This window comes from Salvelinus namaycush, unplaced genomic scaffold (genome assembly GCF_016432855.1).
Source record: "Salvelinus namaycush isolate Seneca unplaced genomic scaffold, SaNama_1.0 Scaffold269, whole genome shotgun sequence".
NCBI classification, from domain to species: domain Eukaryota; kingdom Metazoa; phylum Chordata; class Actinopteri; order Salmoniformes; family Salmonidae; genus Salvelinus; species Salvelinus namaycush.
Genome location: NW_024059552.1, coordinates 110,074 through 136,291, shown reverse-complemented (window position 1 = coordinate 136,291; position 26,218 = coordinate 110,074). Strand labels below are relative to the sequence as shown.

Genomic DNA, 26,218 nt, shown 5'->3' with positions numbered 1-26,218 from the left:
GTCAGTGTTGGGTATGGCGTATTGTCCAGTCTATGTCCCAATGATATAGATAATGTTATAACATTTTCAATCCCAATTATACTGTATCATTTGTGTTGGTCCCGTGTGGCTCAGTTGGTAGAGCATGGCGCTTGCAACGCCAGGGTTGTGGGTTCAATTCCCACGGGGGGACCAGGGTTCAATTCCCACGGGGGAACCAGGATGAATATGTATGAACTTTCCAATTTGTAAGTCGCTCTGGATAAGAGCGTCTGCTAAATGACTTAAATGTAAATGTGTACTTCTACTTTGAAGAAAGCAACAAACAGAAGACTTCATACTCGAATTTACCCTACACTCTTAGAAAAAAAGGTTCTGGATCTATATAAAACCCTTTAGTAGGGTTCTTCGTCCTGAACCAAAATTGGGTAATATAGAACCATTGGGTTTCATATACTGTTCTATATGGAACCAATTTCGGGTTCTATATAGAACGATAAGAGGTACCATATATGAAGCAAGCATAGAACCCTTTTTGGTTCTATCCAGAACCTTTTTTTCTAAGAGTGTAGGGTAAATTCGAGAATGAAGTCTTCTGTTTGTTGCTTTCTTCAAAGTAGAAGTATACAAATGATACAGTATAATTGGGATAGAACATTTTATAATATTATATATCCCTGGAATGGGACATAGACTTGACAATATGCCATACCCAACACTGAGAGCAAAAAAATAAATGTAGGCATATAGCATAATCTATTGCCCAGGAAGAAAAAAAACGAATATGCACAGTAACCTATTTACCTTCAATATCTCGCTCGCTTGCTGGCGGACTCTTTCGCTCCCTCTCCCTCCCTTTGTTTTCGCTGTGGAGAGCGCTGGTGGAGCGAAGCGTGCTGGAGGTTTATGGTAATTGCGGTTCCCCGATTGGCCTTCTGGGTAGAGTCTGCGACTGGAACCAAGGCGCAGGCACTCATTCTCCGCTGTACGTCTGGAGGCGGTAGTTGTGAGTGCTCTGAATAGTGCCGTACGGAAGAAAACGGAACAGTAAAACTAGGACGAAATAAAAACTAATGGGAACATTGACAGAAACACCCTAGCCTCTCACTGAAGATAATGGGCACTGTTAGCATTCTTTATTTGTTGAAAACGGAAATTCTCGCCATATTTTTGAGGTGGCGTGTGTGCTGTATGGCGAGCTCAACATGGCGCTGCAATGCATAACCAGACTGAATTAGTTTATTGTTTATTGAGACCTACGACCGTTTTTGTCACCTGTGCTCCTTGAAACATTCACGACAACGATTCACTTGGTGTCTTTTTACTAATGGATATATTTACTGGGGGCAGAAACGTAGCCTATCACTGCGACTCCGTGGATGTGGTCGTTCATTGTCGCCTACTCGTCTTTCCCGGATTTTTACCAACTGGAAATGTATAAAGACTAAGGATGTTTTCGTAATCTAATTGTACCTACATGTCATTTAACAAGCACAACATTGTCACCCCTATTTGCTGTAAAGGTAAATTACAAAAGTAATATTAACCCCCGACGCACGAACTCTCGTTGGGTCGTTTTGACTGACTCGTGGAGCCTAGAGAACACGGCCAAAAAGTTCCAACTGGACATCTTGTGTTTTGGCCAAGGACAATCGAATTTAGAGAAATTATTCTGGAATTTCTATCAGGTAGGCTAAGATATTTTTTTGTGGATGTTTGTGCCTTTGTTTTCCTTTCCATGTTTCGTTTTGTTTGCTTTTCTGTCTTGCTCCAGTCTGAAGACTCGATCTTGTTCGGCGTCGCTCTGCCGATATGGAGACTTGGCCATCTGATAAGGGCTTCTACAAAGAACTGCGTATTTAAGTGGAATATTTAGTTGCTTGCCAATGTTTTGGTGTACTGATAGAGATGTGTTAACCTAGTAGAATTCATGTTTCACATAGGCTTTGTATAAACCTAGTCTAGCCTACACCCGTTTCTATAGAAAGATTGTAGCCTATTGATGGTGTAATATTGGATGGTTTGGTAACGGAAATGTATTCATTGGTGTTGATTAAGCCTACATGTTTTACCGTTCATCCAAACTCTTAGTAAGTCATAATGAGAGATCCAACGTTTTCACGGGACTTTCCAGCTAACCTTTTTTTCAGCCAGTCAGCTAAATTTAAAGGAAAATGTCAAATAAAAAAATTGCGTGTAGCGCGTGTGTGATAAAGATGTAGGCTAATCTAATTCTCATGTTTCAAATGAATGGCCTGGCATAAACAAATTAGTTGAGTCTCTGTGGGAATCGGCCTATAGGCCTTTTTCTATATATAAAAATAAAGATCCAGTCTTAATTTAGTGCCTCGCCCATTTTTGACACCATCCCATATACCTTGTGGAACGACTTTGCAGATAAACGCTTGTGGAGGTCATCTGTGTAATTTCACTGCGCATTTCAGCGAGTGGATGATGGTGTGGTGGGCTGTATGGTTTTCCATTTATGAACGACTTCATGGATAGAATGCGGAAATCATGCTTAAAATGAATTGTTATAACGGGCTCGGTGATCGAGCACATTGATACGGGTGTAGGTGTCCTGCAGGATAATGTAAGCCTAAGTAAACGTGTCTGAGGCTTCTGTCCCACATTGGATGATGCAAGGTCTGTTTTCTTGTACACCATATAGTCTTGTCATGCTGGCAACTTGACGTGTTCTGTCGCCTTAACTTAAACGAGTCCGAACTAAAGTCCTCCCCTCGCCCCGGGGACGGGAAATGACTCTGGTCACAGGCTGCGCTACGGAATTCGACTCGTAGCATATACAGTACTAGACACAAGCAAGCGCAGACGCAACAACGAAGTGCAGTGTTTTTGGACTCATAAAAACGCCTCAATTTATGTTTTTAAACTTTTACTCCAAGAACAGAGCGAACACGGTGGAGAAGCAACTTACTGGGCTTTAGGCTCATAGGAAAATAATACAGGCCTAGGCTGTTTATTTCACAAAAGTTATCTGAAATTTGTTGTCAGTTTCCTACTTTGCTACCATAAATTAATTCCGAATACTTGGTAGCCTAACTGAAAGCTGAATGTGGCACAAAGACCGAGGGGTTAGCTTAGTAGGCCTATTGTCACAGAGCTTGTTCAAAAAACATTGTCCTTTATAGGCCTACTGAAGAACCAATTTCCAACTGATTGCATTTCAAGACTAAGAATGTTTTTTGTTTATATTTCAATTTAACCAACTTGGTATGGGGGCTATGAGAGCGCAATTTACCCGCTTTGTTGTTTGCGTTTGGCATAAATGAAGGCTATCATGCCGTTGACAACTATCTAGGCATATTTCATATGACAGTCGAATCTAATGAATGCTGTCACATACGAACAATTAGGCCTACAACTTGGATAAATCTTGAAAGACATCCATTACAACAGTTACGCAAGTACCTGTAGACCCGTTTTTTATGTTCAAATAACAGATTTCAGGACACAAGAACGGCTTAAACAGCTTGCCTAACCAATTGGTATTGTCAAAATCCTACTTTTTAAAATGATTTATCTGAGAAGAGACCTCCCTACTCGCATTCTGCATTTATCTGGTGAAGGCCTACGCCCCCCATTCTGTCGACCCGGGTTGTTTATTTTTAGCGCAGCCATCTCGGTCTGCTGGAGCCTTTGTGCACTCAACGCAGACAGACGAGTCGTGTCCAGAGAGACGGTGCTTTTGAGGATATTTTTTTCCTTCATCCACCACCTTGAAATGTGATATGGAAATAGTAAATCGTTGGCCAACCGCCGAGAGAACATTCGGCGTCAGATAACATTTATTTAGGCATTTTCTTTTGAACAATGGGAAGAGTAAAACGCATCAAAGATAAGCGTGATTGACTCACGGTTGTCAAGCTTTTTCTGCTGCACCAATATTAGCTGGTTGTTGTCATGTAGGCCTAAATGAGGCCTTTCTCTGTCAGTAGGCCTATAGGCTACTTCTAACGTATGTCGAATTTATTAATAGGATATAGGTCCGCTATTTTCCGAGTTTGACACAATCAGTGGAAACGCTTGTGAAGGAAAATAAACCCACGGCACTGCAGTGAGCTGTAGAGAGAGAATTGCTTAGCCGACTCCCGCAGGAGATGTCACAGTTTGATTGAAGCTTTTCCTCTACAAGGCGAGTCTCCCCTGGGACGGCGGTCCCGAAACAGGAGAGCTCTTCTCTCCGCTTCAGAGCGCTTTTGTGCCGCAGCAGGAGCTCTGTGTGCACGGTTCTCTGCGCTCGCTCGTAAAAGGACGCCTCCTGACGCCCACACATTGTTTTCTTTACGCGACGTTCTCACCAGCAGCCAGAATGCACCTAAGTAGAAGGATAACAGCCCCGAGGTACCTTACACTAGGGGCACATATTTTATTTAAATGGAACCCGGGGCCCGTCGAATTGGAGCAGCCAAGTTTTAGGTCAAGTGAGGGACACCTCCGTGGTGTTGGGCTGGCTGTTTCTGCTTGACACCCATTGATTTTGTGAATTTGTCACGCCGTCCTTTGAACAACACGTCTATGATTCTGTAATATAAACTGTGCAATTAGACGGCATGTCGTACAGGTCGCATGATCTCCGTTGGGTGCTCGTCTTATCCTAGGCCTATAGCCTACAAATATCCTAGGTCGTTGGATAAAGTCGAGCCTACATTCTTACGTTATTGATTAATTTGTTAGGCGAATCCACATTGTAAAACCACCACCATGCCTGCAGCCAGGGATGTTGCCGTGTTTCCTCAATCCTGACACTGTCTTTGCCAAAACGGTCGGCTGATCCCCTGATGCAATAAAAAGCAATAAAAACTGTAAAATGAAGTAAAACCCTTTTGAACTACTTTTTGGATAGGCTTAGGGCCGTATTATTTTGGATTGGTTTTATGCACCAACAAACAAAGCCGTCAACCTCCAAAAGGATTGAGGGGGAGCGCAATGGTTTGGTTTCACATTGAATTGCCTACAGGAAACGAAATAACACGACCATTAAATGATTGCGCATAAGGGGACTTGTTTTTCTGACCAGCAAGGTTTTATCCGTTCGAATAATGGCGCGCCCAACGCATCCGTGGTTGTAATCTGAAGTCTGGACACGCCCGTTTCCTTGAAAATGATTAATCAATCGGAATACAACTAATCCATTTTATTTAGTCATTTTATTATTGAATTCTATTATGTTAATGATTATGTTAATAAATATTATAACATTAGATTGCCATAATGCAGTATGCCTAGACAATCACACAAATGTGTGCATTGGCCAATGTCACAAATATAAATGTTATATTGAAATGTAAATGAATGTAGACAGAGGGACAAATGACAGATTAATGACGAATTGCTTGTCTCACATTGCGGTGAGTGAGTGGGTCAATTCCCTTGGCTGCGAACCTCTTCGCGAAAGAACATTGCACGAGAGACCTCTGTTCTGTGTGACGAAGGGGGGAAGTTGTTTCGTAACAGGCTTATCAAATATCTGTGGTTAAGGAGCACAGGCAGGCTGCTGCTGGGGCGATTCGCACGAAACAAAACCAGACTACAGGCTGCTTTGTCTGGGGCGCTGCTAGGGCATCCAAGCGTCATGAGAGTTGGAGCCAAAATAGAGATAGGGGGGGAGGGACACCAAATGCGAAAGATAAAGGGAAGCGAGGCCAAAACAACAAATGGCTCAGCTGGCACTTTGCATTTTAACTGGATTAAATAAAAAAACATGAGTTCATTTCTGGCCATTTGTGTCACACCAATAATAGGGCCGCTTCATTTCCTGTAAAAAAAGAAACACCAGTCAGACAGCTCAAGAGGCATGGTTAGATATGCACTATATATATATATATTAGTACCCATCAAAAGTTTGGACTCACCTACTCATTCAAGGGTTTATCTTATTTTGTACTATTTTCTACATTGTAGAATAAATGTGAAGACATCAAAACTATGAAATAGCACGTATGGAATCATGTAGTAACCAAAAAAGTGTTGAACAAATCAAAATATATTTTGTTTTTGAGATTCTTCAAAGTAGCCACCCTTTGCCTTGATGACAGCTCTGCACAATCTTGGCATTCTCTCAACCAGCTTCACCTGGAATGCTTTTTATTTTCAACAGTCTTGAAGGAGTTCCCACATATGCTGAGCTGTTGGCTTCTTTTCCTTCACTCTGCAGTCCAACTCATCCCAAATCATCTGAATTGTGTTGAGGTTGGGTGATTGTGGAGGCCAGGTCATCTGATGCAGCACTCCATCACTCTCCTTCTTGGTCAAATAGCCATTACACAGCCTGGAGGTGTGTGGGGTCATTGTCCTGTCCCACTATGCACAAACCCGATGGGATGGCGTATCGCTGCAGAATGCTGTAGTAGACATGCTGGTTAAGTGTGCCTTGAATTCTAAATAAATCAATGACAGTGTCACCAGCAAAGCACCCCCACACCATCACACCTCCTCCTCCATGCTTCACGGTGGGAATCAAACATGCGGAGATCATCCGTTCACCTACTCTGCGTCTCACAAAGACACGGCGGTTGCAACCAAAAATCTAAAATTAGGACTCCTCAGACCAAAGGACAGATTTCCACCGGTCTAATGTCTATTGCTCGTCTTTCTTGGCCCAAGCAAGTCTCTTCTTATTGGTGTCCTTTAGTAGTGGTTTCTTTGCAGCAATTCAACCATGAAGTCCTGATTCACACAGTTTCCTCTGAACAGTTGATGTTGAGATGTGTCTGTTACTTGAACTCTGTGAAGCATTTTTTGGGGTGGCAATTTCTGAGGCTGGTAACTCTAATGAACTTATCCTCTGCAGCAGAGGTAACTCTGGGTCTTCCTTTCCTCTAGCAGTCCTCATGAGAGCCAGTTACATCATAACGCTTGATGGTTTTTGCAACTGCACTTGAAGAAACGTTCAAGGTTCTTGACATTTTCCGCATTGACTGACTTTCTCTTTGCTTATTTGAGCTGTTCTTGCCACAATATGGACTTGCTCTTTTACCAAATAGGGCTATCTTCTGTATACCACCCCTACCTTGTCACAACACAACTGATTGGCTCCAATGCATTAAGAAGGAAATACATTTCACAAATTAACTTTTAATAAGGCATACCTGTTAATTGAAATGCATTCCAGGTGACTACCTCATGAAGCTGGTTGAGAGAATGCAAAGCTGTCATCAAGGCAGATTGGCTACTTTGAAGAATCTAAAATCTAAAATATATTTTGATTTGTTTAACCCTTTTTTGTTTACTTCATGATTCCATATGTGTTATTTCATAGTTTTGATGTCTTCACTATTATTCTACAATGTAGAAAATAGTAAAAATAAAGAAACCCTTGAATGAGTTGGTGTCCAAACTTTTGACTGGTAGTGTGTGTGTATAATTTATTTTTATTTTTTTACATATGATTAATTCTAGGTGTTTGAAAAATGTATAATTAACCAATTTACAGACACGGGCTAGTCCCCCTCCGGACCACCCCCCCAGCCATCCTCATGTACTTTGTTCCCCCTCAGATTTTTGGTGTACATGACACCCCTGGTCTGACTAATAGGTTTTCTCCGTAGCCTTTGGAAAGCAGTTCTGTGAATCAGAACAATAAACAATAAAACCCTGTTTTCGCTCTAGAAATAAGCAATAAGTCTCCTTCTGCCTATTCAACAGCACATGCCGTTGATAGAGAGTGGAGTTTGTTTATCCTGGGCAAGGGGGAGGGGTGTACGAAATGGGTTTATCTCCCCCCCCCCCCCCCCTCTCCTCCTCCCTGTCGGCTGACTGAAAGCTAGGGTCATGGAGGGTGTGGAGAATGAATGTGGAGAACGTGACTGTACTGTTGTTCCACTCTCTGCGCTATAGACTCCTCCTTTAGCAGAACTGGAAAGGATTTAATGGTTGCAGTGAATGTGATGTCTATAGGGAATAGGTGAGGGATTTGGTTGTAGGAGTGATGCGAGACCATTGGAATTGTCCAGGCATGGTCCTATGTTGTGTGTGATCTGAGGTCCAGAGTGTACAAATTTGATGAATGTGCTAATGGCTAATAGGACTGTTATTACACTACATTATAATGTATTTTGTTCAAAAGACAGGTATTCGTCTTCTATGTTCCTCTGTATCTCAGCTGGTAGAGTATGGTCCTCTGTAGCTCAGTTGGTAGAGTATGGTCCTCTGTATCTCAGTTAGTAGAGTATGGTCCTCTGTATCTCAGTTGGTAGAGCATGGTCCTCTGTATCTCAGTTGGTAGAGTATGGTCCTCTGTAGCTCAGTTGGTAGAGTATGGTCCTCTGTAGCTCAGTTGGTAGAGTATGGTCCTCTGTATCTCATTTGGTAGAGTATGGTCCTCTGTAGCTCAGTTGGTAGAGTATGGTCCTCTGTAGCTCAGTTGGTAGAGCATGGGCCTCTGTAGCTCAGTTGGTATAGCATGGGCCTCTGTAGCTCAGTTGGTAGAGTATGGTCCTCTGTAGCTCAGTTGGTAGAGTATGGTCCTCTGTAGCTCAGTTGGTAGAGCATGGGCCTCTGTAGCTCAGTTGGTCGAGTATGGGCCTCTGTAGCTCAGTTGGTCGAGTATGGTCCTCTGTAGCTCAGTTGGTCGAGCATGGTCCTCTGTAGCTCAGTTGGTCGAGCATGGTCCTCTGTAGCTCAGTTGGTAGAGCATGGTCCTCTGTAGCTCAGTTGGTCGAGTATGGGCCGTGATTCGGAGTCCCATAGGACGGCGCACAATTGGCCCAGCGTTGTCCGGGGTAGGCCGTCATTGTAAATTGGAATTTGTTCTTAAAACTGACTTGCCTAGTTAAATAAAGGCTAAATATTTTTTTTTCTAAGTAACTTTGAAAGAAAGCGTCTGCTAAATGGCATTCATATATATTGCTACTGACTGGTACTCTGTCTGTGTGTGTGTGTGTGTGTATATATTGCTACTGACTGGTACTCTCTCTGTGTGTGTGTGTGTATATATTGCTACTGACTGGTACTCTCTCTGTGTGTGTGTGTGTATATATTGCTACTGACTGGTACTCTCTCTGTGTGTGTGTGTGTGTATATATTGCTACTGACTGGTACTCTCTCTGTGTGTGTGTGTATATATATATTGCTACTGACTGGTACTCTCTCTGTGTGTGTGTGTATATATATTGCTACTGACTGGTACTCTCTCTGTGTGTGTGTGTATATATATATTGCTACTGACTGGTACTCTCTGTGTGTGTGTGTATATATTGCTACTGACTGGTACTCTCTCTGTGTGTGTGTGTGTGTGTATATATTGCTACTGACTGGTACTCTCTCTGTGTGTGTGTATATATTGCTACTGACTGGTACTCTCTCTGTGTGTGTGTATATATTGCTACTGACTGGTACTCTCTCTGTGTGTATATATATATTGCTACTGACTGGTACTCTCTCTGTGTGTGTGTGTGTGTGTGTATATATTGCTACTGACTGGTACTCTCTCTGTGTGTGTGTATATATTGCTACTGACTGGTACTCTCTCTGTGTGTGTGTATATATTGCTACTGACTGGTACTCTCTCTCTCTGTGTGTGTGTGTGTGTGTGTGTGTGTGTGTGTGTGTGTGTGTGTGTGTGTGTGTGTGTGTGTGTGTGTGTGTGTGTGTGTGTGTGTGTGTGTGTATATATTGCTACTGACTGGTACTCTCTCTGTGTGTGTGTTTGTATATATTGCTACTGCAGTATCTAGGTTGTGCACATACTTCCATCCTTTACATTGTTGATTGTCAAATGAAGTGATGAACTGGAACTTTCTAAGGAGACTTTCATTCCACTAGAATATTCCCCCAATCCACAGGTGGGAATTTGCATACATCTAAAACGTTGGAAGTCCCCTCGACATGTTGTTTTTGCCCCATTTCTTTGTTCAGGTTGCTTGGCAATGGTAATGTTGCTTCGTAGCTGCAATGTTGCTATGCAAATGACGAAAGCAGCTAGCCAGAGGGGAGCGTGGAGGAAGCGTGAGGTGGGGATAGTTTGATGGATGAAAATGGCCACTCTCTCCCCCTCCTCCCCCTCCTTCAATGGCTGGAGATAAGGGCAGGCCTGCATTATTGAAATCCCTCGTCTGTAAACACATCAATAGCGGGTGACTGTGTGTGTATGTGTGTGGCATGCGTCTGGTGTGTGTTTGTGTATGTCATCTCCTGCCAAAGGCCCCTTCTCCTTTTTATGTTGCAGCCAAGCTGTGTGGCTGGAGAAACCAGGTGAGGCAGCAAGCTGTGTGGCTGGAAAGCACAGGTGAGGCAGCAAGCTGTGTGGTCGGAAAGCCCAGATGAGGCAGCAAGCTGTGTGGCTGGAAAGCCCAGGTGAGGCAGCAAGCTGTGTGGCTGGAAAGCCCAGATGAGGCAGCAAGCTGTGTGGCTGGAAAGCCCAGGTGAGGCAGCAAGCTGTGTGGCTGGAAAGCCCAGGTGAGGCAGCAAGCTGTGTGGCTGGAAAGCCCAGGTGAGGCAGCAAGCTGTGTGGCTGGAAAGCCCAGGTGAGGCAGTAAGCTGTGTGGCTGGAAAGCCCAGGTGAGGCAGCAAGTTGTGTGGCTGGAAAGCCCAGGTGAGGCAGCAAGCTGTGTGGCTGGAAAGCCCAGGTGAGGCAGCAAGCTGTGTGGCTGGAAAGCACAGGTGAAGCAGCAAGCTGTGTTGCTGGAAATCCCAGATGAGGTAGCAAGCTGTGTTGCTGGAAATCCCAGGTGAGGCAGCAAGCTGTGTGGCTTGAAAGCCCAGGTGAGGCAGCAAGCTGTGTGGCTGGAAAGCCCAGGTGAGGCAGCAAGCTGTGTGGCTGGAAAGCCCAGGTGAGGCAGCAAGCTGTGTGGCTTGAAAGCCCAGATGAGGCAGCAAGCTGTGTGGCTGGAAAGCCCAGGTGAGGCAGCAAGCTGTGTGGCTGGAAAGCCCAGGTGAGGCAGCAAGCTGTGTGGCTGGAAAGCCCAGGTGAGGCAGCAAGCTGTGTGGCTGGAAAGCCCAGGTGAGGCAGCAAGCTGTGTGGCTGGAAAGCCCAGGTGAGGCAGCAAGCTGTGTGGCTTGAAAGCCCAGATGAGGCAGCAAGCTGTGTGGCTGGAAAGCCCAGATGAGGCAGCAAGCTGTGTGGCTGGAAAGCCCAGATGAGGCAGCAAGCTGTGTGGCTGGAAAACCCAGGTGAGGCAGCAAGCTGTGTGGCTGGAAAGCCCAGGTGAGGCAGTAAGCTGTGTGGCTGGAAAGCCCAGGTGAGGCAGCGAGCTGTGTGGCTGGAAAGCCCAGGTGAGGCAGTGAGGTGTGTGGCTGGAAAGCCCAGGTGAGGCAGTGAGGTGTGTGGCTGGAAAGCCCAGGTGAGGCAGTGAGGTGATTGCATCTTTGTCAGAGCGCAGCGAGCGCTGAAACATTTCCCTGTGACAGATGACAGCCGTTGGGGCCGTTGGATTATGAGTTATGTTCTGCCTCGGAGACGAGCTGAGAGGAGGCATTTGTTATCATTGCTCTGGCTCCTTGATCCCAAATGGAAATGTCAAATTGCTATACCATAGATGCCTTACATTTGCCAAGATTTGATTAGTCCAAGAAATTCTGCCTGTGGCAATGAAACTCTGATCTGTTCACTGGACGTGCTACCTTGTCCCGGACCTGCGGTTTCTTCCTCTCTCCCGGTTTCCTCCTCTCCCTCCCGGTTTCCTCCTCTCCCTCCCGGTTTCCTCCTCTCTCTCCCGGTTTCCTCCTCTCTCTCCCGGTTTCCTCCTCTCTCTCCCGGTTTCCTCCTCTCTCCCGGTTTCCTCCTCTCCCTCCCGGTTTCCTCCTCTCTCTCCCGGTTTCCTCTTCTCTCCCGGTTTCCTCCTCTCTCTCTCCCGGTTTCCTCCTCTCTCCCGGTTTCCTCCTCTCTCTCTCCCGGTTTCCTCCTCTCTCCCTGTTTCCTCCTCTCTCGGTTTCCTCCTCTCTCTCGGTTTCCTCCTCTCTCCCGGTTTCCTCCTCTCTCCCTCCCGGTTTCCTCCTCTCTCTCCCGGTTTCCTCCTCTCTCTCCCGGTTTCCTCCTCTCTCTCCCGGTTTCCTCCTCTCTCTCCCGGTTTCCTCCTCTCTCCCGGTTTCCTCCTCTCTCCCGGTTTCCTCCTCTCTCCCGGTTTCCTCCTCTCTCCCGGTTTCCTCCTCTCTCCCGGTTTCCTCCTCTCTCTCGGTTTCCTCCTCTCTCCCGGTTTCCTCCTCTCTCGCTCTCTCGTTTTTTTCCTCTCTCCCGGTTTCCTCCTCTCTCTCCCGGTTTCCTCCTCTCTCCCGGTTTCCTCCTCTCTCTCTCTCTCTCGGTTTTTTCCTCTCTCCCGGTTCCCTCCTCTCTCTCTCTCTCTCTCGGTTTTTTCCTCTCTCCCGGTTTCCTCCTCTCTCTCCCGGTTTCCTCCTCTCTCCCGGTTTCCTCCTCTCTCCCGGTTTCCTCGTCTCTCTCCCGGTTTCCTCGTCTCTCTCCCGGTTTCCTCCTCTCTCTCCCGGTTTCCTCCTCTCTTCCGGTTGCCTCCTCCCTCTCTCGGTTTCCTCCTCTCTCTCTCGGTTTCCCCCTCTCTCTCGGTTTCCCCCTCTCTCTCCCGGTTTCCTCCTCTCTCTCTCCCGGTTTCCTCCTCTCTCTCTCCCGGTTTCCTCCTCTCTCTCTCCCGGTTTCCTCCTCTCTCCCGGTTACCTCCTCTCTCTCCCGGTTTCCTCCTCTCTCTCCCGGTTTCCTCCTCTCTCCCGGTTTCCTCCTTTCTCCCGGTTTCCTCCTAGGTTCCTGTCTTCCTAGTGTGTTTTTCCCAGCCACTGCACTTCTGTATTGCTTGGTCTTTCTGGGTTTTAGGCTGGGTTTCTTTATTTGTTCTAAGATTTTATTTTCTTAACAATACACATACCAACATCAACATAATTGAGTTAGTTATGCTTCAACTTTCCCTCCATCTTGTGCCAACATCAATTATTTGTAGTCTTAGTTCCGATAGTTGTATATTTTTTATCTAAGAGGAACCCTGACCAGTTCACCTGACGTGCTACCTTGTCACCTGCTGTTTTGACTCAGTCGTGCGCTCTTTGTCGCACGTTCTCTAGGTTCCTGCCTTTCTAAGCACTTTTTCCTAGCCACTGCTTTTCTGCATTGCTTGCTCTTTGGGGTTTTAGGCTGTGTTTCTGTATAAGCACTTTGTGACATCTGCTGATGTAAAAAGGGCTTTATAAATTTGATTGATTGATTGATGGTAACACATATTTGTTCTGTCTTTGTCTTGACAGGATTGTACCAGTGAGGGATGGTGGGAGGCAGACTACCCATGTGGTACTAACCATCCAGGAACCACATCACACAAAGCATGGTAAGCTAGGATATAAAGCCCTCTCTGTAATGTAGTGAATGGCAGACCTGGAAGAGCCCTCCACAAGGGCTTTGCTTTTAATTTGGATGTAGGATTACTGTGGTGTAGCTACTCCTCCAGTGGGCTGCCTGCTATCATTTGGATGTAGGATTACTGTGGTGTAGCTACTCCTCCACTGGGCTGCCTGCTATCATTTGGATGTAGGATTACTGTGGTGTAGCTACTCCTCCACTGGGCTGCCTGCTATCATTTGGATGTAGGATTACTGTGGTGTAGCTACTCCTCCACTGGGCTGCCTGCTATCATTTGGATGTAGGATTACTGTGGTGTAGCTACTCCTCCACTGGGCTGCCTGCTATCATTTGGATGTAGGATTACTGTGGTGGAGCTACTCCTCCACTGGGCTGCCTGCTATCATTTGGATGTAGGATTACTGTGGTGTAGCTACTCCTCCACTGGGCTGCCTGCTATCATTTGGATGTAGGATTACTGTGGTGGAGCTACTCCTCCACTGGGCTGCCTGCTATCATTTGGATGTAGGATTACTGTGGTGGAGCTACTCCTCCACTGGGCTGCCTGCTATCATTTGGATATAGGATTACTGTGGTGTAGCTACTCCTCCACTGGGCTGCCTGCTATCATTTGGATGTAGGGTTACTGTGGTGGAGCTACTCCTCCACTGGGCTGCCTGCTATCATTTGGATATAGGATTACTGTGGTGTAGCTACTCCTCCACTGGGCTGCCTGCTATCATTTGGATGTAGGATTACTGTGGTGGAGCTACTTCTCCACTGGGCTGCCTGCTTTCATTTGGATGTAGGATTACTGTGGTGTAGCTACTCCTCCACTGGGCTGCCTGCTATCATTTGGATGTAGGATTACTGTGGTGTAGCTACTCCTCCACTGGGCTGCCTGCTATCATTTGGATGTAGGATTACTGTGGTGTAGCTACTCCTCCACTGGGCTGCCTGCTATCATTTGGATGTAGGATTACTGTGGTGTAGCTACTCCTCCACTGGGCTGCCTGCTATCATTTGGATGTAGGATTACTGAGGTGGAGCTACTCCTCCACTGGGCTGCCTGCTATCATTTCTAAATGGGTCCTGCAGTTGATCCAATAGGAGATGAATCAAACAGCCGCCCCCATATCGTACCGTGGGCAAGCAGGAAACTCAATTAATCCACTTCCTGGCATCAGTACTCTACTCTGTCATGGACTCGCTCTGTGGCAGGGAGATCCGGGTCCAAATAGTATTTAGCTATCTGAAATAGTTTGAGTGTTTGATGGAGCCTTGCAGTACGAGTTGGGTGAAAATGTGCACTTTTGGGACGATTTCATTGGTGCCATTGCGCCAGGCAGGCTCAATCAAGTGCAGCTGAAGTATTTGAATAAAAACAAATACTGTTTGAACCCAGGTATGGTTTGGTCTGTGGGAGTAGAACAGAGGGCTGGTCTAATGTAGCGGTACATCAGCAATCCAGGTAGACATGAATCCCCCTGCTAGTGATGATGGATCAGACTGATACATGTCGTTTGCCTGGCTACCTCAAAGGCTTCTCTTCCCCTGTTAGGAATCAGCTGCAGCTAGCGCTTCCCTCTTACAAGAGCCAGATAGAGCAAGGATTCGTCCCAAATGGCACCCTATTCCCTATATAATGCACTACTTTTGACCAGAGTAGTGCTCTAAATAGGGAATAAGGTGCCATTTGCAAAGCAAGGCTCCATATTCTGCTGCTTGTCTGGCGCTCTCCAATGACCTTGACTTTCCCTTGTTGTAGAGTGGGTCCGGAGACGTGTTCTTAAGTGTTGTGGTTACAGTATGGAGACGTGTTCTTAAGTGTTGTGGTTACAGTATGGAGACGTGTTCTTAAGTGTTGTGGTTACAGTATGGAGACGTGTTCTTAAGTGTTGTGGTTACAGTATGGAGACGTGTTCTTCAGTGTTGTGGTTACAGTATGGAGACGTGTTCTTAAGTGTTGTGGTTACAGTATGGAGACGTGTTCTTAAGTGTTGTGGTTACAGTATGAAGACGTGTTCTTAAGTGTTGTGGTTACAGTATGGAGACGTGTTCTTAAGTGTTGTGGTTACAGTATGGAGACGTGTTCTTAAGTGTTGTGGTTACAGTATGGAGACGTGTTCTTAAGTGTTGTGGTTACAGTATGGAGACGTGTTCTTAAGTGTTGTGGTTACAGTATGGAGACGTGTTCTTCAGTGTTGTGGTTACAGTATGGAGACGTGTTCTTCAGTGTTGTGGTTACAGTATGGAGACGTGTTCTTCAGTGTTGTGGTTACAGTATGGAGACGTGTTCTTCAGTGTTGTGGTTACAGTATGGAGACGTGTTCTTAAGTGTTGTGGTTACAGTATGGAGACGTGTTCTTAAGTGTTGTGGTTACAGTATGGAGACGTGTTCTTAAGTGTTGTGGTTACAGTATGGAGACGTGTTCTTAAGTGTTGTGGTTACAGTATGGAGAAGTGTTCTTAAGTGTTGTGGTTACAGTATGGAGACGTGTTGTGGTTACAGTATGGAGACGTGTTCTTAAGTGTTGTGGTTACAGTATGGAGACGTGTTCTTAAGTGTTGTGGTTACAGTATGGAGACGTGTTCTTCAGTGTTGTGGTTACAGTATGGAGACGTGTTCTTAAGTGTTGTGGTTACAGTATGGAGACGTGTTCTTCAGTGTTGTGGTTACAGTATGGAGACGTGTTGTGGTTACAGTATGGAGACGTGTTCTTAAGTGTTGTGGTTACAGTATGGAGACGTGTTCTTAAGTGTTGTGGTTACAGTATGGAGACGTGTTCTTAAGTGTTGTGGTTACAGTATGGAGACGTGTTCTTCAGTGTTGTGGTTACAGTATGGAGACGTGTTCTTAAGTGTTGTGGTTACAGTATGGAGACGTGTTCTTAAGTGTTGTGGTTACAGTATGGAGACGTGTTCTTAAGTGTTGTGGTTACAGTATGGAGACGTGTTCTTAAGTGTTGTGGTTACAGTATGGAGACGTGTTCTTAAGTGTTGTGGTTACAGTATGGAGACGTGTTCTTAAGTGTTGTGGTTACAGTATGGAGACAGGGCTTTTTAAAATGGAGCTCTCTTTTAAATGAATACCTCCGTGCTTGATTAATGGAGATGTATTACTAATGTGCTGCTAATGGAAATTCTACAAAATATACCCACGTCTCTGGCTAGTGGTCTCTTGATTTGTGTTAACTGTTTAAGAGGGTCTTACTACAGCTTTAAAAGTTGATAGTGGATCTGTTTTTTTTGTGGGGAAATTCTACTTATTATATTTCCAAAAGTGAGTTAATTCACTTTAATATTCTCTAATGTAATATCACAAGAGCTTGTCTCATAGCACTCCACGGTATACTGACAAACCATAAATGTGTGTATGAGAATATCATCCCTTTAGTGCTATAAGGCTCAGTCTCTCATCCCTCTCTTTGGCATTGTGTGTTGTCTTGTTGCAGGTGGATGCGAGTGCTGCTTGCAGAATGAACCCGCTAGCTGCCCTGGGCATGGACCGTAGCAGCCTGATGAGGGAGAGCCTCCACGTCCACGGAGGGATGGTCTACCCGGGCATCCGCACCCTGTCCGCCTCCCAAAAAGCCAGGGAGGGGGTCTCCTCCTTGCCCCTGGGCTACGACCTTGTCTACAAACCCGAAGGGTTAACCTTGGAAGGCAGGAAGCCTGGTAACGGTTACGTGGGTCTGTATAAGAGCTCTCCCCCCGGGTTGCAGAGGCCTGGTGGAGGAGGGGAGGGCCTGGGGATGGAGCGGCGTGTGGGGCCTGGAGATAAACCCTCTGAGCTGGGCCTCAACGGCAGCAACGGCTTCCTGCGACTGCCCTGGGCAGTAAATCCGTACGCTGACCCCGGACTGTACCCCTTCCTGGACTCCTCCAAATACGCAGCCCTCAACATGTACAAGGCCTCGTTCCTGTCCCAGCCCTCACCCTACCTGCCCCAGCACCTGGCCTACCAGTCCCTGTGTGGAGGGGCGGGGGGTAGCGCTGCTGGGGCAGAGCGCCTCTTCTACATGCCCACGTACCCCCCGGCCCCCATCTCCTCCCCCCTGGCCCCTCCTATGAGGATCCCCATGGCCACGGTGGTCCCCAACACCCTTTCCCCGATCCAGGGCCTGGGGCCCCGGATCCACCACGAGGCCTCCACCTACGGGTCCCAGCTTCACCAGCAGCACCAGGCCCACCAGCAGTCCCAACCCCATCACCAGTCACATAGTGACAGGCAGCCCCAGTCCCAACCCCATCACCAGTCACATAGTGACAGGCAGCCCCAGTCCCAACCCCATCACCAGTCACATAGTGACAGGCAGCCCCAGTCCCAACCCCATCACCAATCACATAGTGACAGGCAGCCCCAGTCCCAACCCCATCACCAATCACATAGTGACAGGCAGCCCCAGTCCCAACCCCATCACCAGTCACATAGTGACAGGCAGCCCCAGTCCCAACCCCATCACCAATCACACAGTAGAGACAGGCAGCCCCAGTCCCAACCCCATCACCAGTCCCATAGTGACAGGCAGCCCCAGTCCCAACCCCAGTCCCATAGTGACAGGCAGCACCAGTCCCAACCCCAGTCCCATAGTGACAGGCAGCACAACAACAGCAGCAGTAGTAAGTCCAGTCGGACTTCCTCTAGTAAGAGCTCTGGCAGCACCATCATTCACAACAGTAGCAGTATTACCAGTAGTAGCAGTGCTGGGACTGGCATTAGCAGCAGCCTACCAGTGGACTCCACCCAAGCACTTATAATGCAGTCCCCCCGCACAGCCCCCCACCCTCCCCAGACCTCAGTCCCTCCCCCCTCTCCTCTCATAGACAACAGCACTTTGGACATCCAGAAGTCACTGTTCAGAAGCCCCCCCTGCTCCACCACCACCACCACCTCTTCCTCCCCGTCGGTATCCCATCCTTTCTACATGAGCAGCATAGCCTCTGAGCACCGCTCCCCGGTGCGATCCGGCAGCAACACCCACAAAGCCAAACCCAAAGAGCTGGGCAGCAGCTCAGAGCACAGGAATGTGGAGAGGAATGGGGAAAGGAAGCGGAGCCAGTCCCCTTTAAAGACTTTGTCCTCTGATAGACCAGCAGTACTACAGGCTCCTGCCAAAGACCCTGCGGACAAGCCTCTGGATCTGTCAGCCAGAATCCTGGAGTTGGAAGGCTCCCCCAACGGATTCCCCCCAAAACTAGAGGCCTTGGCTAAGCTGGGCTACTCGCCCGCGGCTCGATACGGCTTACCCCCCAGCCGGGAGCTCCTCAAAGAGACTCTCTCCCCGTCAGGGGCTTCCTCCAAAACCCCTGAGAGGCCTGAGATCATTAGCACTTTACGCTCCTCCTGGGTGGTGCCCAGCCCGACCCCGGTCCACGACAGCTCCAGCTCAGACGCCAACCACAACAAAGACCCCTCCGTCATCAAACATAAAAACCTGGAGAACTTGTCTTCGCCACAGCAGCGAAGCTCTTCCTGTCCCAGGATAGGTGAGGTCGATGGGGCTGTCGTCCCCAGCCATGCCCCAGCTGTGGTAGCCCCTTCTGGGAGCCGACCGTCCTCTGCCTCCCCGTCTCCCAAGGTCAACGGTGATTGGCCAAGATCCTCCCCCAACTACTCTGAGACAGCCCCTTCTTCCAACAGAGTGGGCAGCCATCCCTCTTCTGGGAAGCCATTGAAACCCCTCAAGAAACCAGAGGCTCAGGAGATGCCCTTCAAACCCCAGCAGCCGCCCCACTTAGACAACGGCCATCCGTCCGGCCACCCCCCCAGCCACCTCTACCTCCCCCAGAGTGACGGCTATCTGCCCCCTAGCCTAGCCTACGCTAACAGATACCTGCCCTACTCGGTCCAGGAGAGCATGTCCCTGCCCCACATGCCCATGCCAGGCAAAGGCCCAGTGTACCCCCACCCTGTTCTGCTGGGCAGCAGCAGCTTGTACCCACCCCGCCTGCCCCCCAAGCACGGCCTCCCGTACGGCATCCCCCCCAGCCACGGGGACTACCTGACCTTCCATGACTCCCAGGAGATGGTCCACCCCCTCATGTCCTCCCCCCACACAGGCCTGGACCTCAAGACCAGCGAGCGGCTGCAGGAGCTCAGGTCCAGGCCCAAGGAGAAGATTTGGCAGCACCACGAGGACTCTGCCCCGGCCTACAAGAGCCAGACCCAGGCCCCAGACACTAAACACACCCGCAGGGTGGACAGAGAGACCGACAGGTCCACAGGCCTGGGCTCAAAGAGCCTCAACCACAATCCCCTGATGGGAGCTAGAGAGGAGATAGTCTGTATCGACTTAATCCAAGACGATGGGGACAGCGACTCTCCCCTGACCAAAGCTGTCTCTCCATGCGCTAAGAGAGGAGACCCTTCCAAACCAGTGGGTAGTGGGAGTATCGGGAGAAATGAGGGGAGAGAAGCAGAGCTTCAGCACATGCTCCGTACCGGCCAGGCTGTTGAACTCAGGCCAGGCCAGGCCCACAGGCAGGCAGAGCAGCAGCAACGCAGCCAGCTGTGGCTGGGCTTCCACCCTTCCTCCCTCCGTCCTGAGCCCCCAGCCCTCTCCCCCTGCCCCTTTCCCAGACATGGGGAGGACAGCCCCAGCCCTGCAGAGAGCAGCCCCATCTCTGACCTGCCAGAAGAGCAGACCCTTCGCTGCGCAAGGACTTCTGGAGACCGCACCTCTTGGGACCGTAGAGACCAATCTTTAGAGGGCCTTAAGAGCAGGGACTGTACCTTTGAGGATCCCACCTCTGTGGACCGTAGTTCTGGGGACCGCAGTTTCTGGGACCATACGCATGAGGACTGTACTTTTAAGGACCGCAGCTCTTGGGACCGTACACGTGTGGATCGTACATGTAGGGTCCGCTCTTGCGAGGACCGCACCTCCGCAGACCACTCTCCTAGGGAACGCACCTTGAACGAATCTGGGTTTAGGAATGAAAGGACCATGGACCACTACTCGGACCTGGACAAGGACATGCACACGGACACAGAGTCCCACGAGGGTGAGGAGTACGACGACCAAGGCTGCCCCAGGGCCAGGAGGTCCAGCCTGGCCAAGCGCATCGCTAACTCCTCTGGCTACGTTGGTGACCGCATCAAGTGTGTCACCACCGAGCTGTACGCCGACTCCAGCAAGCTGAGCAGAGAGCAGCGGGCACTGCAGGTAATCTCCCAGAACACATACATACCTAACCCTTTTAAAGTCTTTAAAATCATCCTCAATAGTCCTTTCCTGGTTCCTACAGCGAAGCAGTATGTGTTGGCTTTTGTTCCAACTCAGGAATAACTCGCCTGATTGAAAATCAAGATTTGGGATTTGATGATGACTTTCATCTGGTGTTTTAGCAGTTGGGACCACAAGGAAGGAAGACTGATAGGATGGGTCTTTCTAAGATTTCAGCCAGTCAGGTTTCACTGGGCAGATCTAAAGGAGATGGTGGTCTATAGAGAGCAGTGGAGTTGGAAGTACGAAGCCCTCTGCTCTGTATAAGCCGCCCTGCCAAGCCCCGTCTCCACAAGCTCCAGTATAATTACTGTTGGCCGTTGCCTTGCCTCCCCTCTGTCTCCCTCCCTCCCTTCCTACAATCCTCCCCCCTCCCTCACCCCCGCCCACGCTATGAGCCCGTGGAGCTGCCCTCCACCGCAGTGGTGTTTTAGTTCGCAGAAAGAGTGAGTGAACACAACACGCTGTGTGTGTGTGTGTGTTCCCGCGCTGCTCAGCCAGGCAGAAGCTAAGCTGCTGGCTGCGTGTGTGTGTGTGCCGTGGCGGCCTGTCGGGCTCTTAAAGCCCCGGGCTATTGTTAACCTGCAGGTGAGGCCTGGGGATGGGGGGATAGATGGTGGTGAAGGAGGGGAGGAATAGAGGTAGAGCAGCCAGCCCCCTCCCTTCTCCCAGTCCCCAAAAGGCTCCTCTGTCCTCAAATTATACTCTGTTAACCTCCCCTCCCCCTCTCCCCCATCCTCCTCCTCCTAGCTCTGTTGGCTGAGCGCTGGGGTGCAGAGACAGCCTGGCTCTCTCAGCTCTGCTCTAGTGGAATCCTGGCCAATTCCCAGTCCTTCTCTGACGGTGGAGATTAGCCCCCGCTAGCAGCCCAACCTCCGCTAAACAGACTCAACACAGCCCTGCAACTAGAGCGGCTCTCGCCCCAACCCCAGCCCTATTCCCCAGCCTCATTCCCCAACCCCAGGCTTATTCCCCAGCCTCATTCCCCAACCCCAGCCTTATTCCCCAGCCTCATTCCCCAGCCTTATTTCCCAGCCTCATTCCCCAACCCCAGCCCTATTCCCCAGCCTCATTCCCCAACCCCAGCCTCATTCCCCAACCCCAGCCTCATTCCCCAACCCCAGGCTTATTCCCCATCCTCATTCCCCAAACCCAGCCCTATTCCCCAGCCTCATTCCCCAACCCCAGGCTTATTCCCCAGCCTCATTCCCCAACCCCAGCCCTATTCCCCAGCCTCATTCCCCAACCCCAGCCCTATTCCCCGGCCTCATTCCCCAACCCCAGCCTCATTCCCCAACCCCAGCCCTATTCCCCAGCCTCATTCCCCAACCCCAGCCTCATTCCCCAACCTCATTCCCCAACCCCAGCCTCATTCCCCAGCCTCATTCCCCAAACCCAGCCTTATTCCCCAGCCTCATTCCCCAACCCCAGGCTTATTCCCCAGCCTCAAAACCCAAGCCTCATTCCCCAAACCCAGCCTTACTCCCAGCCCTATTCCCCAGCCTCAGACCTATTCCCCAGCCTCAGCCCTATTCCCCAGCCTCAGCCTCTGCTGCCTGGTCATTGATTTACCACTGAATTAATGGTTCCTATATGGGAGCCCAACAGGGAGGTTTCTATGACGCCCAAGATTGTGTGCTCCAGTGTTCATGTCTTTCTAGATTGGCATTTGGCTTGCAGAAACCCTGTTGTATTGAATTTGATCTATAGGCTATTAGAAATTGGGTGGTTTGAGCCCTGACTGCTGATTGGCTGACAGCCGTATACCACGGGTATGGCAAAACATGTATTTTTACTGTAACCAGTTTATAATAGCAATTAGGCACCTCGGGGGTTTGTGGTATATGGCCAGTATACCACGGCTAAGGGCTGTATCCAGGCACTCCGCGTTGCGTCGTGCACCATATACCACACTAACTTGGGCCTTATTGCTTAATTCACACCTCTGTTTACCTTGCTACTCTGACTTGTTTATTAAATCAATTCATATGCATAACTGTGATGTTAATAGGATGGGTTTTAATATCAATGAATGTCAGTTGTTTTCTATAATACTGAAATGACAGTTGTATGACTGAAATGACTGGCCAAAAATATTGAGCACCCATTTAATTCAATTACTTAGATGGAAGGCTTAACACAAGAGGACAGTAAATTAAGTCAACCTGCTGCTTACTGTGAGGTCAGTTCATTTACACTTCTTATTCCAAAATTTGACAAATTATCATTTTCATTTTGGTTTTTGCGGTTTCAGGAGCGTAGTAGAAGAATCAGGCTTTTCTGTCGTTGTTTTTGTGTGTTTCTGTTAAAGACAGCCAGTCAGGAGTAAAAATCGACAAGGGGCATGGACTACTGTTACCACACCATAACTGTTTTATTGATGTCAATGTTGTTAGCTGTTGTTGAGGTGACCTCACTGTAAAGCATGAACGGCTACAGAGAGAGTCAACACAGAGTCTAAAATGGCTTCCTTTCCTTGCCCCCTCTCCTTCCTCAATCTGCACTGATCTGATCTCACAACAAGTTGACAGGTGAAGGTTAAGGCTACATAACAAACAGCTCTCCAGAGGCTGGCGTTCACCCTGTCAGCTCTTGCATCCACGTCAGTGCAGATGACGGAAAGGAGACCATAACTAAAGGGAGGAAATAAGGGAAGGAGGAAGGAAGTCACTTTGGCCTTTGGGGACGCAGACCCTTAGTAGAGGAGCAGGGAAAGAGGCCTCGTGCGGAGAGAGAGAGAGAGAGAGAGAGAAAGAGAGCAGCGCAGGGTCGGTCTCATGACTGTGTGTGTGTGTGTGTGTGTGTGTGTGTGTCTGTAGCGTGCTATGCTGCGCTTCTCTGAGCTGGAACTGAAGGAGAAGGAGGGAGGAGGAGGGGCGGCGGTGGACTTGGCAGACAGCCAGCGCGAGCGGAGAGAGGGGGATGGAGATGGAGGAGAGGACAGGGCGCGCTGCCAAGGCCCAGCCAGAACGGGGCCAGGGGCCTCAGCCCTCACAGACGAGGCTGAGAAGGACGGTAAGAGGAACCCAGAGCGCTCCACACACACACACATACACGATTACTCTGTCTCTCTCTCTCTCTCTCTCTCTCTCTCTCTCTCTCTCTCACACACAGACACACACACACACACACACACACATACACGATTACTCTGTCTCTCTCTCTCACTCACACACACACACACACACACACACACACACACACACACACACACACACACACACACACACACACACACACACACACACACACACACACACACACACACTCCTACCTACCTCAAAGAGCTGCTGCGTACTTCCTCCCTGCCTAGGGACAGCCCCAGAGCTGTAACACGGTGCAGCAGCTCGTAACCAGCGGATACGGGGCGGTAAACACATCCGCCCGACCTGCCTAGCCTCCCCCTCTCTCTCCCTTCCTCATGAGGGCTGACGGAGGGGTTTTTCTCTCTATTGTAACAAAACAGCCTTCATATTTAACCCTTCCCTGTCCTTCCTCCATAACAGGAGCTGCTTTACATATGAAGCCACACCATTAGAATGTGTGGGAGAGGAATTTGGAGTCTATATTAGGGGAAGATATTTCAACACGCTGTGTGTTATAGCTGTTACGGCTGTTATGGCATAGTGCACGGCATATAGCTGTTATGGAATAGTGCACGTCATATAGCTGTTATGGCATAGTGCACGTCATATAGCTGTTATGGCATAGTGCACGTCATATAGCTGTTATGGCATAGTGCACGGCATATAGCTGTTATGGCATAGTGCACGGCATATAGCTGTTATGGCATAGTGCACGTCATATAGCTGTTATGGCATAGTGCACGTCATATAGCTGTTATGGCATAGTGCACGTCATATAGCTGTTATGGCATAGTGCACGTCATATAGCTGTTATGGCATAGTGCACGTCATATAGCTGTTATGGCATAGTGCACGGCATATAGCTGTTATGGAATAGTGCACGTCATATAGCTGTTATGGAATAGTGCACGTCATATAGCTGTTATGGCATAGTGCACGTCATATAGCTGTTATGGCATAGTGCACGGCATATAGCTGTTATGGCATAGTGCACGTCATATAGCTGTTATGGCATAGTGCACGTCATATAGCTGTTATGGCATAGTGCACGGCATATAGCTGTTATGGCATAGTGCACGTCATATAGCTGTTATGGCATAGTGCACGTCATATAGCTGTTATGGCATAGTGCACGGCATATAGCTGTTATGGCATAGTGCACGTCATATAGCTGTTATGGCATAGTGCACGTCATATAGCTGTTATGGCATAGTGCACGGCATATAGCTGTTATGGCATAGTGCACGTCATATAGCTGTTATGGCATAGTGCACGTCATATAGCTGTTATGGCATAGTGCACGGCATATAGCTGTTATGGCATAGTGCACGGCATATAGCTGTTATGGCATAGTACACGTCATATAGCTGTTATGGAATAGTGCACGTCATATAGCTGTTATGGAATAGTGCACGTCATATAGCTGTTATGGCATAGTGCACGTCATATAGCTGTTATGGCATAGTGCACGGCATATAGCTGTTATGGCATAGTGCACGGCATATAGCTGTTATGGCATAGTGCACGTCATATAGCTGTTATGGCATAGTGCACGTCATATAGCTGTTATGGCATAGTGCACGTCATATAGCTGTTATGGCATAGTGCACGTCATATAGCTGTTATGGCATAGTGCACGTCATATAGCTGTTATGGCATAGTGCACGTCATATAGCTGTTATGGCATAGTGCACGTCATATAGCTGTTATGGCATAGTGCACGTCATATAGCTGTTATGGCATAGTGCACGGCATATAGCTGTTATGGCATAGTGCACGGCATGGGTGAACTTCCTCTCTGGATGTTTTGGAAACCAGTGGACATCGCACGCAGTGGCACTCGTTGCCATGGAGACCCCCCCCCCCCCCCCCCCCCCCCCTTGGTGGTGTGTTGCCATGGCGCAGACGCTGTCGTTATGGGGTGTGCGCCGTGCCGAGCGGAGTGGCGTGAGTCATATGATGCTGTTTGCCAGATGGAGAGATATTTGGGGCGCTGGCAGGACAGGACCTGGGGGGATGGGTGTGTCCCAGAGCAGGGCGGGGTATTCCTGTCTGGGCCAGTACAAGGGCCCTGTGAGGCAGCACAGCATGTAGCCTGGGCCTGGGCTACAGCCAGAGAAAGAGAGAGAGAGAAAGAGAGAGAGAGAGAAAGCGAGTGGAAAGATAGAAGGGGAAAATAGAAAGAGAGCGGGCGATGGAGAGAGCAGACACCCCCACCAGCTGCCTTTGATCCAAGCGGCTGCTTTAGACTGCCTGGAGACATTCTCAAGGAGCCTTTTACAGCCCCGGACATGCAGAGGAGGGAGGGAGGGAGGGAGGGAGGGAGGGAGGGAGGGAGGGAGGGAGGGAGGGAGAGAGAGAGCTGGAAGCAGCAGTGGGTGGGAATAGGGGGCAGAGCTGGAAGCAGCAGTGGGTGGGAATAGGAGGCAGAGCTGGAAGCCAGCCCGAGCTGATGTTTGAAGCTAATTTGAGCCCAGGGAGTCGGAAAGACCCAGTCGCTCTCTCTCTCTCTGCCTCTCTCTCTCTCTCTGCCTCTCTCTCTCGCTGCCTCTCTCTCTCGCTGCCTCTCTCTCTCGCTGCCTCTCTCTCTCTGCCTCTCTCTCTCTCTCTGCCTCTCTCTCTCTCTCTGC

The 26,218-nt window shown here is 48.9% G+C and overlaps 1 protein-coding gene across 2 annotated transcripts in view; it reads left to right on the top strand.

Moving 5' to 3' along the window:
- The first annotated feature begins 970 nt into the window (after nt 1-970).
- The window catches only part of LOC120039386 (BCL-6 corepressor-like), a 68,637-nt gene continuing 43,389 nt past the window's right edge, over nt 971-26,218 (top strand). For both annotated transcript variants that reach the window (XM_038984817.1, XM_038984816.1), the window contains exons 1-4: nt 971-1,667; nt 13,183-13,262; nt 16,729-20,442; nt 23,322-23,517. In XM_038984817.1, coding sequence (XP_038840745.1) covers nt 13,260-13,262; nt 16,729-20,442; nt 23,322-23,517 — 3,913 coding nt within the window. In that variant the 5' untranslated portion in view covers nt 971-1,667; nt 13,183-13,259. The remainder of the gene's footprint in view (nt 1,668-13,182; nt 13,263-16,728; nt 20,443-23,321; nt 23,518-26,218) is intronic.